General features: G+C 37.9%; 1 protein-coding gene across 1 annotated transcript in view; it reads left to right on the forward strand.

Moving 5' to 3' along the window:
• Positions 1–10980: 10980 nt before the first annotated feature.
• Positions 10981–19517, forward strand: part of dachd (dachshund d) — a 95757-nt gene continuing 87220 nt past the window's right edge. Inside the window, exon 1 of the mRNA XM_030786392.1 lies at positions 10981–11519. Within this exon, the coding sequence (XP_030642252.1) occupies positions 10981–11519 (539 nt within the window). The remainder of the gene's footprint in view (positions 11520–19517) is intronic.

The raw sequence follows: 19517 nt of genomic DNA on the forward strand, positions 1-19517 counted from the left end.
TTCACTACAACTGGGTGTACTTCGACATTAAACTAAGCTAAGTCTACTTGCTTAAATATAGCGTAACTACATTTGTATCATGGTCACAGAGGGTGAGGTTGGATACTATCATTTCTAACACATTAAGAAAAGTTAAACAGTCTGTGTTGAATATTCCGGAAAGGAAATGCGGCTGTGTTTGCTTTGCTCAAACTAGGTTTTATGTATGCTACCCAAGTTGATTTCCACATCCAAAAGGACAGAGCATCTCATTTCTCGTCACTGTCTCCCAAATTCCTAAAGGTACAATTAGCATTTTGTTTGACAAAGTGTTGAAAGGTTCATAGATTGATATTTGCAAAAATGCGGCAAGATAGTTTTTTTCAAATGCAAATTTTGACATTTATTAACTTTTATTCCGGATCTGTTTATGGATTGTAAAAAAAAAAAAAAAGTGCACATACATTTAAAGAGAATAAAATGAAATTATAATATTTGAACACAATCATGGGGCAACGTAGAAAGTAGGTAATATAGCGTTGTGGCAATGAACATTTTTACTGCCCTTGGTTTATGTCTTCCTCGTGGCATTCCTAATGAGAGGAACCAGCATTTCATAGCAGTCGGTAGCAGGAAACTACATTTATTGCAGATCTTTTTTCTCAAGAGTGCTTTTCCCCTGTGAAATAATGTCAGCACTTTCCCACCTTCAAAGTCCTTTTGTTTCTAAATCTATTAACAATTCTAATTGTACAGCACTTGTTAAGTAAGCATGGTAAATAAGCCAGGAAACACATTATTTCCCTTTAGTGCAGATTAAAGGTAGGACTGTGTTGTGTTAAAACACATTAACAAGGTCTGAAGGATAATGTCGGCACAAAAACTTATACTGACAGACGTTGAGTCTGTGGCGAGCAGATCAGTTTCCCGATGTTCAAGAAGTGCAGTTTCTCTGAAGAAAAAAAAAAAACAAAAAACCCCTGCTCATTCCATCCCTATATCTGCTAATTAACACATCCGTGTTACAGAATCTTCAAATGGGATACAATCGCTTTAAATTTGATTAAAGTGATACATGTATGAGGTAGTCTGTTTTCTTTGGGCCTTTCAGTTAATTAAATGGCTTTTGTATGGCATCGACTGCTTTTCCTAGACACAACACTGCAGTTCAACTTTGCTGGTCTTTATGCCCATATCTTAATTACGGATCATTTTGCAAATGTGGTTCAATTTCCTTTACAAGACAGTTACTGTTAACTGCTATTTTTAAAGCCAATAACAACGTCAAAGCTTTGGATGATTAAAGCAATTAAAGTTTCCCCTTTGTTTTCTGAATACAGTGAGATAGGCGGCAGTGTTTGTATAACATTTATTAAACATTTACTAAATGGAATTGAATCTGTCATCGGTGAAGTTTTCTGAGACAATTACCTTTTAGCCTGGCAAACATGCTTTCATCCAGAGAGCATTTCTCAGCTTATAGGCCTGATTAGCCTTTTGATTTTAATCAAACTTCAACCCAAAATCCATCGGCAGGGAGAGGAAAAGGAGCTTAAGTGTAATTTTACCATCCAACTTCCTCCCCATTTAGCATACAACATTTTTTTTTCCATGAGATAAACCGCCTTTTGAGATCTGACTTGTTTAATCTGTTTAATGTCTGTGTAAACTATAATCTCTCAATTCTTAAAAATCCCTTAAGGACATCATTCACATCCTGCTCAGAAGACACTTTTTGAGAGATGTGATGAAGCGCTGCTTTCAAATCAGAGTTAAATAGTGATTAGAAACCCAGTGTTTCATGGAGCTTTTACCGCCTTGTCAGAGAGAAGAGTGTCACTTCAACGAATAGAAAAAAACAGACACATTTTATTTTATCTTTAATTAAAATGTTCGGGACTTTAACATCAAACTGCAGTGTTCTCACACTCCCATATGGCTCCATATGTGTAAGGTGAACAGAGAAATTTGTGACATAGCAAAAAGATACTTGTACTTAAGACGTACAATAGATTATTTATTTATTTGTTTAATTGTTTAGTTATGCTTTGAATACGTCCTGTCTAATTTTATTTTAGGTACCAAACTGCTATTAAGATCTATGGGCAAAACTTTCATGTTTCCATATGTTATGCATGATATAGTTCAAAAAAGATTTTTTCACAACATTCTTGCCTCTGAAGGTTGGTGCTCACTTGATTAGCTTCTCTTGGCGTGATGTAGACCAACAAATAGTGAAGCCCACAAGCAAAATAAGCTGATTTTTGCACAGACATCTTAGTAGCGTTTGATAGAAGTGTTGTATTTCAGTACTTGAAAATGTAAACAGAATTATTATTATTATTATTTATTTTTATTACAGTGTGCTAGGATGTTACATCAGACTCGTTTAGGTTGTAAACTCTTACCACTGATGTTCCAGTGAATGTTTTGCAATGTTGAACTGCTCAGATATGTGACTACGACCTGAATGCAGATGTATTGAGTTGGCAGACAGGGATCAGAATGTTTAAGTATACATCATTGTGTTCAATATAGCATGGACTCAATGAATTAGACTGGGATAGAGCTTTGTGCTGCTTCCATTTGAAGCCACCTCATTGATTACCTGGAGTGGAGAGGAAATGGCTTGTGCATCTCATGTACATTATAACAAATGTTCTCTTTGCATTACAATTGAATTGTGATTGTTATGTTCAATCAATGAGAAAGGTCAAAGGATCGTCTCTGCCAGCAATTTAATGGAGAAGTCGATTGGGATTCATTTTAATCACTGCGGCTGTTGTTGGACGAGCACAACGGAGACTGTCAATGGCACGGTAATTACTACTGTTTATACAGGTTTACCCAGCAGTTTAGATATCTGCTAATCTCTCTCCTCATATTCAGAGCTGCATAGTTTTACATTGGCCATAGGGCACCACATTGTAATAGAGGAACTATCAAGCTGGCTTTTTGATGGAAAAACAAAAACAGAAATTAATTCTCTTCCGAAGACTTACGTGACCTGAGGGCCATTATTTTACATATTGTCTTTCTGTTTGCTGGCTCAGCTTGAATGACGCACTAGAGACTCTCATTGATTGAATCTAGAGATTTGCAGGTGACACGTTTACATGAGTCTTGGGTTCATGAGAAAACCTTACAAATCAGTTTTAACTGATACCGCTTGCAACCATGGGCTCAGCGTTTGAAAAGTTAGAAACATACATCTCAGCGTTAAGCAGTGAGTGCTGCTCTCTTTGGATTTGCATAGGAAACATTTTGAAATTCAGATGAAGTTTCATTCATTTGCTGTATTTTGGAGAAGAATTTGAAAATAATAATAACAACAATAACTCTTTGTTATTATTATGACTTCATGAACTTACCTAACATTGGAAATGATTATTCTTTGAGTCCAAAACAAGTTCAGTTTTAAATTGTTTATATAATCTGAAACTTGGGGACAATCTGAAAATTCCTCTGAAGCACAGTCAAATAATAATTAAAGTCTCACTGTCTCAGTTTCAGTGCCTTCGACTGATCTAAATTCATTGTCTTCATACCTAATGGTGCGGTGAGAGAGAGAGAGAGAGAGAGAGAGAGAGAGGGAGGGAGAGAGAGAGAGAGAGAGAGAGAGAGAGAGAGAGGGCATAGAGAGGGAATTCAAGCCACATTCTACATTTCTTGTTTATTGATACATTTTGATGTTAACATACACAGTAATGTTTACAATACCTATTGGTAGCGAACCGTTAATCGGGAAAGTAAAAATATGTGACTTCTCTTGTTGTAAATTATAAATTATGACTATTGTGGCTTGTAGCTTTTGCTCACTGAATAGAAAGACATACATAATGTCTACAATCTTAGTTGTGCATGTCATTCCTTTGAAGGGGAGGGGAAGAGCTAGGGGGGAGGCGGGGGTGACAGTTTCCACTCTGACATCTGCCCTTCAGAGTTGTCTGGTATGTTTGCAGTGGGGGTTGGCGGGGGCACCTCTGGAAAGATGAGGTCAATGCTGTGCAACCTTGAAGAGACAAATATTCAAGATCAATAAGTGTTTTTTTTTCTCTTTCCTTCTTTTTTTTTTCTTTTTTACATCCACCCTTTTTTTCATCCAGGGAGCGTCCCCTATAATCAATGGCATTATACTTACTTTCCAAGATAAAGCAGTAATCTGATTAATGAAATACATCAGACATGTATTCTACCACACTGGTAGCTGAAATAATAACTGCTTTTATCATAATCTGGGGTTGCAGTATGAGATGCAGAGAATCATACTCATAATAAATTCAATCTCAAATTCAAAGTTGCTTGTATTTTTATTCAAACTGTGTGCGCCAAATTATTTATCTGCTTATTTCAAAGTTCATCGTTTATATTGAGATACACTTAATGTCCATAAGGGGATGATGCATGATTGCTCTAATTATTTCTTATTCACCATGCTTTCTAAAGCATATCAATTTTGTTAATACCATGTAATTAAAACATGTCAGTGCACTACAAGTTGCAGGCTATATTAATGACTATGAAAATTATTTTAATTAAACACCCAATTATAGAAAAAATCCTAACCATGAGAACTGACATTTAAATGAATTTCATTTAAATTGCTTTTCAACATTGTTTTACCAAAGCCTTATAAAAGGAATACATTATTAAATCAAACAATATACAGTGTCACTGATCATACCAAAATCTCATAGCTCAGTTCCACTTTTATATACTGCTAGGCCGTGATACAGCAGTTGTATGATTATTCATTTCAATGGAAGGTGAGTAATATGCTCTACACACTCTACTGTCAATGTACTGCTTGTGCCTTTTGCTATTGTTTCTGTCTGACTCATAGTATAAGTACACAAAATCATTCTTGTGATACTTTCATGAGAAAGACAATTATTGTTCTAATTGTCAGCTATACTCAAACCGCTGTTCAGCTGTAATGTTCCGTATCTTATAATGTTACTATATTTGTATGCTTTAAGTCCCGTCTGTTAATATATTATGGAACTGTTGTTTCGGTGCTGTAATGTTTAACCTAAAACTCCTTTCCAGTGTGGGCTGAGTGGGATAGAGCCCTTTTCCAAGCCTGGCTCCATTAGCAGTGTCATGCCACGCTCTTCTAAAAGGTTAGTCACAGTAATTACCACGGCCTACTCATAATGGATAAACTGATGTGGGGAAACCCATAAATCTTACTGACTTTAACTTCAGGCACTGTTTAGATACCATTTAAATGTCATCTTAAAAATAAAAAAGCATGTATTCTCCTTCACAAGATAATCACACATTTGATCCATCACAATCAAATGGTCATATTGTTTTAATTTATGAGCGCGTGAAAATGGGGATATTGTTAAAGGTTTTGCATGCTATGATGCATACGCAAGCTACTGGGGAGGACGGGCTTCACCTTATCTTGTTTGGACTGGTCTTCCCACAACTCAACTATAAATTTTGGAGAGCGCTAATTCATGTTGGGCATACCTCAGAAAGGGGGGGGGGGGGTCATTGTGGCTGTTTGAAAACAAGGAAGAGAAAAATTTATCATGTTTTCCTGTGACTCACATTTCATTGTAAGATTCTCTGCTTAAGATATAGTAGCTATGCACTGAGCTAAAATAATGGAAAACACCTCATTCTGACCTTGAACCAATTCAGCCTAAATATGAGTTTAGTGTGTGCTTGTAGAGTCAGTTATCAGGTGGTGTAATGAGTGTTTCACATGAAATTGGTCTTCCTCTAAAAGCAATAGGCACTTGAACACTTTTTTTTTTTTTAAATTTGTGGGGACGGGGGGGGATGGTGTGGGGTAACGCAGGGCGGTGGCAGCTGTCATTGTAACATGGAATTACTGTGCTGTTAAATGCAGCTGCCAGATAAATCCTCATTAATCTATGGTTGCTACCAGTTTATAGTTCATACACCAATGTAGGACATATGGTTACTTTATGTTAAAAACAATAAATAAATAAATAAATACAATCACAATAAACAAATAATCCGAAGTGAGATTCCAAAACAAACAAGGAGAATCATAGAAAAAATAAAAAGGAATTTAACGGAAGTCTCCCAAAATCCTTTACTAACAGCTCGTTTATGACTGAACATAAAGTGTGTGATTGTTGACTTTGGCCCCACATCCTCTGCCTTAAATACATCACCGTTTGATAATCTAACAATCAGTCGTGAAATCAGCACAGCACTTGCTTCCCTTTCAATGCATTTCCATAATTTTACTACGCTTTTTTTTTTAAACAACAAGCAATATATATAAAAGAATTAAATTACTTGCAGATTTGTAAATATAATTTAAATTGAGCAACTAGTACAACTAAAACATATCAACCAGAAGTCGTGCAACATAAATATATACATTGCACATGAGCAGATTAAATAAAGTTACAAACCATTACCAATTTGACATTATAGAAAATAGGCAGTAGGCCAAGACAGTGAAGTCTTGTCAATACGATAGCCATTCACCTCAGAATGGGAGAGCTTTTTTTATTTAAGACCAACTGCCAGAGCCCTTTGAACCCTTCTCTCTACTCAAGTCTAAGACCATTGCCAGAACCCACTTAATCAGGCACAGGTGAGAAGGTATCACCTTGGGTATAGTAAGGGGCTCCTTGTCTTTTAGAGAAAAAGAGAGAGAGATGCTCCAGGTTTTGTGGAAGAAACTTCCACCGAAAAGATACAAACCTCACTTCCAGAAAGACAACAAGGAGCAGAGGAAAAGTATGACTAGGACATTACAGTACTTAAAAGTTCAACTATACATCATGGCCAATCAAATAACAGTGGTTGAGAGAAAGCCTGTGGGCTTCACGGTGGCTCAGTGGTTAGCACTGTTGCCTCACAGCAAGAATCCACCGGAGTCCAAATCCCAGCCGTCCTACGTCTTGTTTGAGTGGGGTTCCTCCAGACGCTCTGGTTTCCTCCCACCACAAAGACATGCATGCTAGGATTAGTACTCCTCTCAGTGACCTTGACCAAGGCACTAGCAAAAAGACCTGGAGTTGGCTCCTGGGCGCTGGGTGCCTACTGCTCCTAGCTCATGACTATGATGTTATGCTGTAATTTCATTTCAAACACAACTAACACCTGGTCAGCTGGAATGTGGATTGGAATCCTGAATCCCTTTAGTTGGAGATGCCCAGCCCTTCATGTTTGCATTCTTTTGCTTTTTATTTTCCTTTCGACATGCAGAATCAGACCATGGTAAAAATGAATAAAAAGCCATGAAGTTACGTGCGGTGTGTTCATATAACTAAGTCCATTATGATTTTTTTACTTAACAAAATATATGGCAATGAGGATTTTGGTAGAATAAAAGCAACTTCATCAAATACAATAAAACTCATCAAATATTAAGCAAGTATGGAACAAAACTGCTTTTGTACGAAAACACTTGAAACAACGAACTGTCTTGCCTCCCACCTGTGTAGTTAAGCCCTTCTTCATCTGTTCACTTGGCCCTGCCCAACGGAGACATTGCCCATATTGTCTTCCTCTCTCAGAGGCCTGCATCAGTCTTGACTGCCCATCTCCCCCCAACAAGACACTTTACACACTCCGCCAAAATTCATTCTTGAATTGTGGTTTTCCCATACCTAAGGACATTTTAGACAAAGTGGTAATGTAGTGTATGGATTATATTACCACAGCATGATTACACACAATATTAAATTAAAACTAAGAAACACAAAAACAAAACAACAACAAAAGTCAGGAAGTATATTGTTTTTTTTTTATGTTTTATTAATTATATATATATACATATACATATACACACACACACACACACACACACACACACACACACACACACATATATATATATATATATATATATATATATATATATATATATAACTCAAAATAAGTGTGAGTGTGAGAGTGTGTACTCATAATAGCCCACAGGCTTAATGCACAGTCTTTGGTGGCTGCTGTCTGTGATTTGTAGGCGAAATAGACGAGAGTTGAGAATAACTTCATGATTAGCTTAATGAATGGGTCAGATCAACAATGCCACCCACATTAATTAGGAAGGTTTTTGGGGAAACTCAGACAAGGAGTGTCAAAGTTAACTTATGCAAATAAAAGTTAAGCTTAATATGACCAGCGAATTGTGCTGGAAACAACTGCTTATACATAATACACCTATGTCATGCACATGAGTAATGTGACTCAAATGGAGACGCAACACTGGACTATGCTAATAAATGACAGTAGCACACAAAAACTTTTGGCCTCATGCATCTGCTTTCTCTGATCCCACTCCTACTCGATAAGAGCTTAGTAACTTAGTAACTTAAGAACGCAACCCCATAGCCTCTGCTGCAAAAACAGCGGTGAAAGACATACTGTCTCTTTGGATAAAACTAAGACTCGGCTGTGACTTTGGACTGAATCTAATCTTTGTGGAGCACATCAACTATGTAGTACCTTTTACAAATAATACATTCCATTGATGGAGTATAAACTTCTCTGTTTCAGTGTGGACCTCCATGGCCAATCGGCAATAAACAAGAATAGGAACATCTTTAATTATGACTAAACTTCATCAAATTCCTGATTGCTTTTATTCATTATAAATATGATAGTTTTGCTGATAAAATGATGACATGTTTGATAATTGGAAACCATTGCATATACATGTCAATATTTCTGCAATTTAAACATGTACATCACATTAAACTTACTGTACCTAATAGTATTTATTCACATTTGAGGAAGACAGGTTAAAATTAAATGGACTTAAAACTTTAGAAACTCTAATTTTCACTCATATTTTTAGCTTTCGCTCAGACCTGTTGGCATTCATCTTGCAAATATGTCATGGGGACAAGAGAGACTGTATATGTGTACACAAGAGGAGTCTTAGAAAAAAAAAAGAAAGAAAAAGAAAACCATCCTGCCATGCACAGATTAGCAGTTAATTCTCTTCACATTTCTGGTCCCATCATCCTCACATATCATAACTCCTGAAACCGAAGATTAATAGTGTATGAGGCAACATACATACAGAATGTTTAGGGAACATTATGAACAAATTGACCTAATTAATTATGCATGCATAATGAGGATGAAATAGGTCTACACTTATGTCCCTGTGATCTCTTCATGGGACACAGTGCCACTTTTTGTGTTTAACTTGCATGGACAAAATGTCTTTCTCAGACCTATAAGAAGCTTTGAATCAGTGAATCATGGCTCTAATTTATTCTCTACTTCACGCTACTTCACACTTCTACTTTATCTTATCTGCACACTTTTTTACATTAACTCAGTTTAAGTGAATGTAGCATTAAATGACATGTCCTGCTGTGTGTCTATGGGAGGGTTGTAGTCATATTGGAAGCTTGATTCATCAAGCCCACCCTGCCTGTTAAGAGCTGTTGAATCCAAGACATCATAGATATCCTGTGGTGTTTGTGAATGCTTTGGTTTCATCGTCCTTCTTTGCTCTTTAATGAGTGTGTGTGAGCAGTTTTGTGTAAGAATTTTAAATGGCAGTACTTTGTAGTTAACCCATGGTTTAAAAAAAAAAGAAGGGGAAAAAAAAACTGCAAACTATTGTGACATTCATTGTATATAATGAAATCTTAATATGGTGCATATTTAAGCAAAGGTTAGCAACATAAAGGGCAAATGGATTGTCTGGCTGTGAATTTTAAGCAGCTATTGATTTTCACACTACAAGCTACCTCTTTGCCTGAATGATAATTCAGAAATGGCATTCTGCTTACTTTAAAGTAAATCTGCCAGACACAACTCCAGGAAAGACTTAGACATATATACATTTATAGACATTGAAAGGATCACTCTCTACAGATGGCAGTCTTGGCCTCTCTCATTGACACATAAAAGCTTCTAAGCACATTTATAACAAATCAGTATTATTTCAGTGATAGATAAATGTAATAAAATGCATTGTCAGACACGTGTATAGTAATCATACACAGACCTGCAGACAGACTTTCCCTGTGCTATTGTGAGGAATGACATAATGTTGAACATTACTTGATATGGGATGTTGGCTTGTTTTGATGGGAACTGAAACATTACCCCATACGCATCGCACAAGGCTTGTGTTTCACTCAGCTGGCACAAAACAGCCGCCATATTCCATCACTGCAACTTTGGTTATCATACCTGAGGCAGGAAAACACTTATTTGGGAATCAAGTCGTAACACAGAACATACTTTGCATGCCTGGACACTCTTAGCACAGATCTGGAGGACCCCCCCCCCCCCATCACCACACACACACACACACACACACACACACACACACACCCCGTGTCATTCTATGTATTTTATTACAGATCAAAGACTGTTCCATTAGACAATTATTGTCCAGGATTATTTTAATTATTACCTGAGTATTTATCATTCTAGGATCATACGCCTTGGCTCGCAATTTATCATAAGTAATCATCATTTGCACAAGGGTTTAAAGTACATTACGATTATGAAATACATCGGATTGAAATTCATTTATGACAGTTGTATAACTTTCTTGGAAATCATATCAGTGAGTTTCATCATCCAGAACTTCGGGTATATTGTCCAGTTTGTTTAAAGACATTTCTATTATCGGCGCCTTTTAGTTTGCGACAGTAAACTTTATACTCTACGGTGCGCTATAGGCTGTCCAATGAATGTAGCATCTTATTACATTGTATGCTGTCTGTGCTTCAAAAGCTCAGTGTCCGGTAGCTCCTCCCTCTTTGTACCTTGTGACAACAACAACTCATCCACAGAGCGAGCTGCACTTTTCAGCTCATTTTCTTCCTGTCATTCTCTCTCAATCTTTGATGATTGTCCCACTGAACAGAGACAAATTTTTCAGTTGCGCTTCATTTTCACCATCTCTTCTTATTCTTGAACTTGTCGGTGGAGCTCACTCCCTTGGATTTTTTTTTACATTTTGAATTTTACGGCAACGTTACTTTTTCATACTGGGTTTTCGCTTTGAACTTAGTCTCGTAGGTGACCATGGCCGTACCGGCTGCTTTGATCCCCCCTAACCCTATGGTCCAGCCGTCTCCGATCTCAACTTCGTCAGCGACCACTTCTTCGCCTTCGGCAACTTCTTCACCGTCTCCATCAGTTGCCCCCTCCGGACAGAGTCTGTTCCGATCGGAACTGATAACCACAAGCAGCCCCGGCATCCCAACCGGCACGTTGCCTAGCAAGCCCGTGTACTCTACTCCGTCTCCAGTTGAAAATACTCCCCAAAATAATGAGTGCAAAATGGTTGAACTGAGAGGAGCTAAGGTGGCCTCTTTTACCGTGGACGGCTGTGAGCTCATTTGCCTTCCTCAGGCATTCGACCTGTTTTTGAAGCACCTGGTCGGTGGACTGCACACGGTGTACACCAAACTGAAGCGGCTGGAGATCACGCCGGTTGTGTGCAATGTGGAGCAGGTACGCATCTTGCGCGGACTCGGGGCCATCCAGCCAGGAGTGAACCGGTGCAAACTCATCTCCAGAAAGGACTTCGAAACCCTTTACAATGACTGTACAAATGCGAGGTAAGCAGATAAACAAGTATGTTTAATAAGTGCACTGTGCATGTAGCGCTTTGAGATCGATGATCACAGTCAAGTGAGATGAAAGGAGCACATTTTTTCATTTATGCCTCTTCATCGCACCAAAATAATTATCCTTGCCTCTTTTTTTTAATCGAAGCAAAACTTTTAAAATAAAACGCGTGATACTTCCAGCCTACAGTAAGGCTAATTTAAGCCAGCTAAAGTATTAAAGCGCTTCAAAGTTTCATTGTAGTATAGCGTACTGGGCTGTCCATTAGTTACAACTTTTAAAATAACAGTTAAAGGAAAAGTTAATCCGAACTTTAGAAAATAGAGGCCTGTTCGGTTGTAGACAGCTGTCTTTTCTAGACAGTGAATTGTTTATAACTGGAAGTACAGCCAGTAGGCTATATGTTTGCGGCGTCAAGGGAACGCAGTATATTTTTGATGGCTGACGGAACTAACATAATATTGTTTAAGTAGCCTATAGTAGGTAACAGTAAATCTTAGATAATATCACTTGGCGTCTAAGAAGTACTTTGCATTTCCTTACTGCTGGACCAGCTCAACAATTTAGAGGTGTACTGCAAATCTTTTTCTTTTCTTTTTTTTTTTTGACATAATTAAACAAAATCATTAATTATATCGTTTCTTATTATGTCTCATCAAAAAACAAATTAGGGAAGACTTATTAGGTTTCATTCTGTTTTGATTACCACTAAGGCTAATTCTCATTACAGTAATTTGTTGGTTGAAATTAAAAAAAAAAAAAAAAGCTGAGCTGAGCTGTTTTTATTTTGTTATACCATGATTTTGTTTATGTACGTGTATGCAGTTCTTATGACACACAGCAAAATGTTTGATGAAGTGCAAACGTTTATAATGTCAGAAAGTATTAATGCTTACCACGTGATAAGGAGAAAGAGAAGATGTTTACAGGTGCATGACACCTCGTGGAGACTTGAACATCACTACAAGAGTAGTAATTAGCTTTGGCTTTAAATATCACATGTTTATGATGCCACACATAAATAGAATCAAACTCTCCAAACTTTGTTTGATGATGCGATGATACCATTAATGAGCTACAGAAGTGGTATCATGTTTCTGTTTTTATAGAGACAGCAATACCTTTATGGATTTTAATTTTTGTTGCAAAAAGTTTTCCCCAAGTATAATATTTTTCATTCAAATAAATTTGAATTGCCCAATTTGACCATTTTATATAACATGAAATGACATGTAATTTGCTTAATATGGTTAGGTGTTTTTTGGTATGGTTTATAGTATTAATATCGATAACACATTTCATAACATGTTAAATGCTTAGACATGATGATAAGAACTGTTTTAAGAGCTGTCTACTCATTAAACTAAGAGAACACACATGTACGTGCGCACACACACACACACACACACTCCTCTCTCTGTGTCTTCTTAAGTATTAGCTTATATTATGTTAATTACATTGCTTACAAGATCATTATAAAGAGCTCAGACAGAGTAACTTAATCACATTATTATTTTTACCTAGAGCACACACACACACACACACACACACACACACACACACACACACTCTCTCTAACACTGTTCTTTGGTGGATGTGTGATTTAAAGTGTGAACTTCTGGGTGTAGCAGGTCCATTCTGCATGTTAGGCATCCTGTTAGTGTCTCATTTCATTGTTTTGTTATTGTCTCCTGGCCGTAAACATTCAAAAATCTGGACACAGTCATGAACTAATGTTACACTTTCATTGCAGTTAATAATAGATGACAATAATAAAAATGATTCAAATATTAAAGGCCTTGCTGAGTTTTTCCAAAAGATTTTTTTCTGTGAAGACAGTAGCGTTTTAGAAGCTATTGAATACTAAAGAGTCCTGTCACAGTTCATGGGTGATAGTTTAATTTGTGAGTAGTTTTTTTTTTGCCTTATGCCGGGTCACAGTTTTAGGTAACCTATTGGATAATAGTTCCAGACAGTACGGTTACCAGACAGTACAATTTTATTTCATTTTACATATTTATATATATCCTTTGTAAATCTGTATTAACCTAAATGTAAATGAGTTTTAAGATAATTTAGTCCGCCACGTCACAGTCGAGCATTTTTTTTCCTTTCTCTTTGTATTTTGCCTGTAGGCAGCTTCTGCCCTCTGTGATGTAAAAAAAAAAAAAAACGTTTCGAGCTTAGCGAGGATGGTTGAAACTTGGGTCTCTCTGCAGTGTCCTCTCAGTGGGCTTCCAGGTGATGGAGTGTGTATTTTGAACTTTGAGGTTTCGAATGAGAGTGGGGCAGTGATGGAGGTTAAAGGATAATGCAGTGCTACACATTGCTTTAATGATGCTAAAGTGCTCGCCTATTACTGCCGCATAGAGGGGCCTGTAATTGTCTCTGAAAGCACCTGGTCCTGCCGCTGTTAGACTTGAATCAATCACCTCCGCTATGACTGCTTCCCATTTGGAGGATTACATCATTTGTAAGGACAGAGGTATATGCTAGATGCAACGCAAACAAATGAGGTAGCGGGCGGGGACACCAGTCCTGATTTACAGTACAGGTTTTTTTTTTTTTTTATGTAACTTTGCGTTTTAGGATTGAACATGTATGTCACTTTTTTTTTTTTTAACAACGTAGGCATGACATCCCGGCCACGTTTTCCAATCTTTAATTTCATCAGCGTGTTTGTGCGGTCTGGTATAACCATGAGGGCTTTTGGAGTAGTTTTTTTCCATACATGTAAGCCGTCATTACGGATAAAAAGTTCTTCTTTTTAATCCCGAGTGACTTGGCAGCCTACCTGTACGTAACCGCAGCGGTAACATTTGCGTGGTACGTTCAATAACCAATCCGATCGAGACAGTATCAGTAGTGTTTTCATTCGTGGTGATGAAACCTTTTTGTTCCTCGGCCCCACGTCACCGAAGCCCCTCAGTGTTCTTTTGAGAGGAACGCTCTCTCCCTCTGCAGGAGGACGTGCTCTTTGGGTTCTCCTGCGCTTTTCACAGGGTCCCTGGCAGAAGATTAATGTCCACCTTCTGCCGCGTAACAGATACAGGGACAGTAATCTCTTTTGCTTTCATAGGAGTTATGACACCGTCTTGCGAGAAGCAATACTTCAGCTACTTGTTTTCCTTTTCATTTTGTCCATATGGGACGGTGAGGTTTTCACTGCCTGGTGACACTTGAACTCTGAGAAAAGGTTATTGAAACACAGGGGCGGTGCGAAGCTGAGGCGGCAGCCTTGTCGCAGGCTTTGTCAGAGCAGACTATTTGGTGCACTGGCAGCAATGCAGTAGTTAATTGACAATCATTGTCTGCCTCTGAAGGTTAAACAAGCGGCCCAGACTACAGTGGACCGCTGGGACCAACGCTGTTTTTCACTTACGCCGGCCTTTTAAATATACGCAATGTATTCATGAAGTAGCGCACTGTACAGATTTTTGATTTCATTGCTGTTCTAGAATTTTTTGTAATCTTTGCAACCGTGGTGTAATACCTCCTTCCCCTGAATGGAAGGGATATTTAACTAAATCTTGACTTTGCTTTATGTCGTGCAGATGTGCTATGTTGCAAAATATTTTTGTTTGTGTTTGGGTACAAACTTGCATATTTAGCGAGAAGTGTAATTATTTTGTTTAGCACTCGGGGTGAGTCTTCACACATGGCACCAGATTTTATCACGCTTTCCCCCCCCCCCTTTGCAGTGCTCTTCTGATATATTTGTTTTCGACAAGGCACGGATGTGTTTACAGGTACTCATGGGAAATCTTTGGATCGGATTCAAATCATTCGCAGTCAGAGTGGGTGCTAAGATACTCGTCACCCAGCAACCACATCCAAGAGGGAACTGGGGTGATAATAACTTCAAAAAACAGAGAGACAGATGCCTGATTAGGATGAAAGAGTTGGGGGGTGGGGGTGGAGGAGGGGAGGGGGGGGAGATGCATTTTAAAAGGCTTGTTAAATTCACAATTTCATTCGAGCGTTTTCTAACAAATCAAATGGTCACTCGACGTTCTGCTGTGACGTTCAGGTTGCACTGCTGGGTCAAAAACAAAAGAGAAAATGAAAAATAAATAAAACTGCATCATGTTTTCTTACCTTTGTTTTATTAGCAGGCAGTGGAGCACTGTAGGGTAGGATTAACCACCTGTGTTCAAATTAGCTGTGCATTTGGCATATGTCATCAAACGCCTTGTGCAGAGACTGAATCAAACCATTGGAAATTAGTGATCACATTCGACATCAGTAGGAGAGATGATAATGTGTGTGCTCATGCTGCATGTTGTTAAGATTAATTTGAAGTTGAGTCTGGAAAATCCATTTTGTGAGCTGTTTTTTGGCTGTTGTTTTTCTTTTTCTTTTTCTTTTCTTTTCTTTTTTTTTTTTTTTTTTGTTTCACGTGTGTAGACGCTGTGTGATAAATGTGTGTAGCAGATCTAAAAAAAAATCTGTGTTTGCGTGGTGGTGGAGCTTACGTGGATAATTTACCCGGTGTGTGGAGAGGCTTTTCATGCTCTCGTCTTGTTTTTGACGCTTTTACAGGATGGTTGAAACTCAGTAAGAGTGTCACAGCAAAGCTGCTTTACCACCATATCGCAATACCGCAAAATCTTCACTCATAATTCTTTTTCTTAACATCCACTCTTTGTTGAAAAGTTTCTAATATTTGCCTTACTTGCTGCGTTCCGATACAGCTGTCTACAGAGTCAACAACACCCACGTTTGTAAATGAGAAATATGTTTTATACGCATAGACCAAATGTTTTTAACCTGATGGATTTTTGCAGATTTGAGGCAGGTGGTAGCAGGCGTGTGGAAAGCACCTGATAGAGAGTGACCATGGAGAAGGGCAGTGTGTTGAGGCTTCGTATCCCAGCTTGACTCGATTGCTCTGGCATGTCTTCAACCACCAGCCCCTCCACATTACAGCATATTTAGGAAGCTTGCTGGAGATCAGTGGTGCTTGCACGAGGATGTTAAATGCTACTGACAGAAGTTAGAGGGAGCAGATGAGATTTCCTGATTGGAGAAGGATTGCAGGCCTTAGCCCGGCCCTGTCTAATATGGTCACGTAGAGAAATTGATTTTCCTCAGAAATTAATTAATTTTTCATATAGCCCAAAGCTGCAGTTTAAAAAAAAAAAAAAAAAAAAAAAAGAGAGAGAGAGAGGGTGCACTTGCTGGCTTCCTATTTTCATCCCTTTTTTAAAGAATTATTGCCTAATCATATTAATACTTTTGCCCCAAGGATGAAAAGATAATTGTACAAATACATTTGGAAATATGTATCACTGAGTATTTATGATTAAATTATGCAAATAACTCAGCTCCCATCCTTCGTGGACCCAGATTGTCTAATTAGGATTGATATGCCGAGTAGATGTTCGGGAATCTGAATACAAGCATGTCCAAAGAGCAGAAAATTGAAAATGACAAGGCTGGAATCCTTAAAAAGGTTTTTTTTTTCTCCTTCCACTGCCTAATTCAGCGTGGCTGTATCGGGAGTTAATTTTTCCCGGCTTCATTTTCACGTCGCAGCTGACAGGAAAAGGAATACTTTAGGGAAGAAATCTCAAATGGGATTCCAGAAATTTCCCCTCGCTTGTTTTTCTCCCTCTTAATTTTCATGGACGCTATCAGAGATGAATCTTCTCCCTTATGTAAACATTTCTTGTGTTATTTCAACAATATCAATGTTGTTTGAACTCCATAGCCTATTCTGGTCCCTCTTCACTTTAATTGAGTGTAATGATAGGGAAATTTTCTTCGAAAAAAAAAAAATATATATATATATATATATATTTCTGTTTTATTCAGACGAGAGGAAATTCTGCTTCAAGACTGATTATGAACTTTTTGTTTGTTTGGATACTTGAGTGTACGTATTTGTAAACTGACACACAAGCTCTTTTTTTTTTTTCCTGACCGTAAGCTACCTCTGTCGGATAGCTGGTGTCAGCAGGTTTGGTTCTACAGGACAGGTGACCATTCAGAACTGGAGGCAGTTTCATTTAGGTCACAACAAGCTCTGTTTTATAGAGCAGTGAGACCGCTGTGACTCTATTAAAACCAAAACAAAGAGCTCTGTTGGCCACAGTCATAGTTCCGGGGATAAAGCAAATATGTTTTAATCAATGCACTGTAAAATTACTTTTCAGTTTTTTGGAAACAAAAAAAAAAAACTGGACCATTTTACACCTCTCGCTGATTTTACAAGTCAATAGATGTGTTGTCACAATCCTTTTTTTTTTTTTTCTTTTTCTTTTCTTTTTTTTTACGATAGGAACATGATTAAACAAAAAGCATCATTGGAATGTTAACTGTAGCTGTGTTTATGATGGACGACTTCCCACACGAGTTTTGACTCACCGAGCTCACAGTAATGCTGAGTTTTAATCAACACACCCCACTCTCTCAAAATGAAATTGTGTATAACAACTGGTGTATTACCCATTCTATTGGATAAAGCAGAGAGAAAAAAAGAGGAAATTAAACTTATTTTTCCCTCCCAGATTCCTCTTTTGATGGGACTTTGCCTCATGCAGAAGACCCAAGGATAACTCGGCTAACACCTTGAAAAACATCTCATAAACTTCTGATTGTTATCTAATCTCTACCTGGCATAGGGAATGGCCTGCAGCTAATGACACTTGAGAATAGAATAGAATTCTATCACTGTTCAAAGCATCTGTTCCCACACGCGTCTCAGACAAACGTAAGACTCTGGGCTTTTCTAGTAAAGCTGAAATCCTCATAGGTTGCAAAACAGCCTGTTAAGTCTGTTAAGCTAAATTGAATTATAATAAAAAACCCAAATATTGGTGGCTGTTGCCATGAAGGAGCCCATATGTTATAGCAGCTAGAGTCGTTCTTGTTTCCGTGTGTGTTGGTGTGTGTGTGTGTTTGTGTGTGTGTGTGTGTGTGTGTTTGTGTGTGTGTTAAACTAAAAAGCGTTTCAAGGTGAAACACAAACACATGTTTATTAGATAAAAATGCTAAGTACAGTAGCTCCAGTACCAATTACACTAATGTGGCCCCTCTCATCCTTTCCCCCCTCCACTAGTTTAAGCAATGATTGAGAGAAGCTTTTCAGCATTTCATACCCATGCATTTGTCAGCTTTATTTTTAGTCTGTCAACTTCAGTTATTCACTAGCTTAAATGGTATTGCTCTGCCACTTCCACTGCATCTCTAAAACCATTTGTTCCTAAACACAAGAGAGAACATGCTTTTTTTTTTTTTTTTTAATTTAAAATGTTCGCTGAAATAAATTGTGACTGCACCCTTGAGAGTTTCTTTGAACACTAGCCACACTCACTGTAACAACCTTGTACATTCAAAGAAACAAATTTCTCTGTGTCATTTGAAAGGTATGCCAATAGATGGCCGATGTGAATAATATCCGAGTGTTTGAATAACCATTCCTAACCAAATAAACAATTTAACAAACAAACAAACAAATAAATAAATAAGAAGTATGCCCGGAAAGGAATGCTGTGTGTTCTGACCATACGTTTTTAGTGGCTTTGTCTGCCCTTGTGCGTTTTTTTTTTTTTTAATGATAATTGTTTAACCATAATTGCTGTATCCGAAATGTCCATGAATAGAACTTGGTCTTTTTATGACTTTATTATCGGGTGAAGGTGTCTATTTCTCTTTCCTTCTCTTTGAAAACTTTTGTGGAGCCTCTCACATTGCCTGCTTTTCTAAAACTAGTGAGAAAGCTTTTATGATAACTCGGGCCCTTTATGTGGTGTTCCGCTTGAATTTCTGTCCTCCAGTCTCGAATGTCTCTTGTCTCACTGAGGTCCCTTTAAAAAAAAAAAGAAAAAAAAAAAAAAGACGCTGCCATTGCAAGCTGTGGCGCCTGGCTATTATTACTCTCCTCTTAAAGACTGACAGTTTGCTCCGTCGAGACATGACACCAAACTCGTCTGCTGGAAGTGTACCACTGCGCTCTCCTTCTGTCCAATCAGGTATTTGTAAAC

Source organism: Chanos chanos, chromosome 10 (genome assembly GCF_902362185.1).
Source record: "Chanos chanos chromosome 10, fChaCha1.1, whole genome shotgun sequence".
Classification (NCBI taxonomy): Eukaryota; Metazoa; Chordata; class Actinopteri; order Gonorynchiformes; family Chanidae; genus Chanos; species Chanos chanos.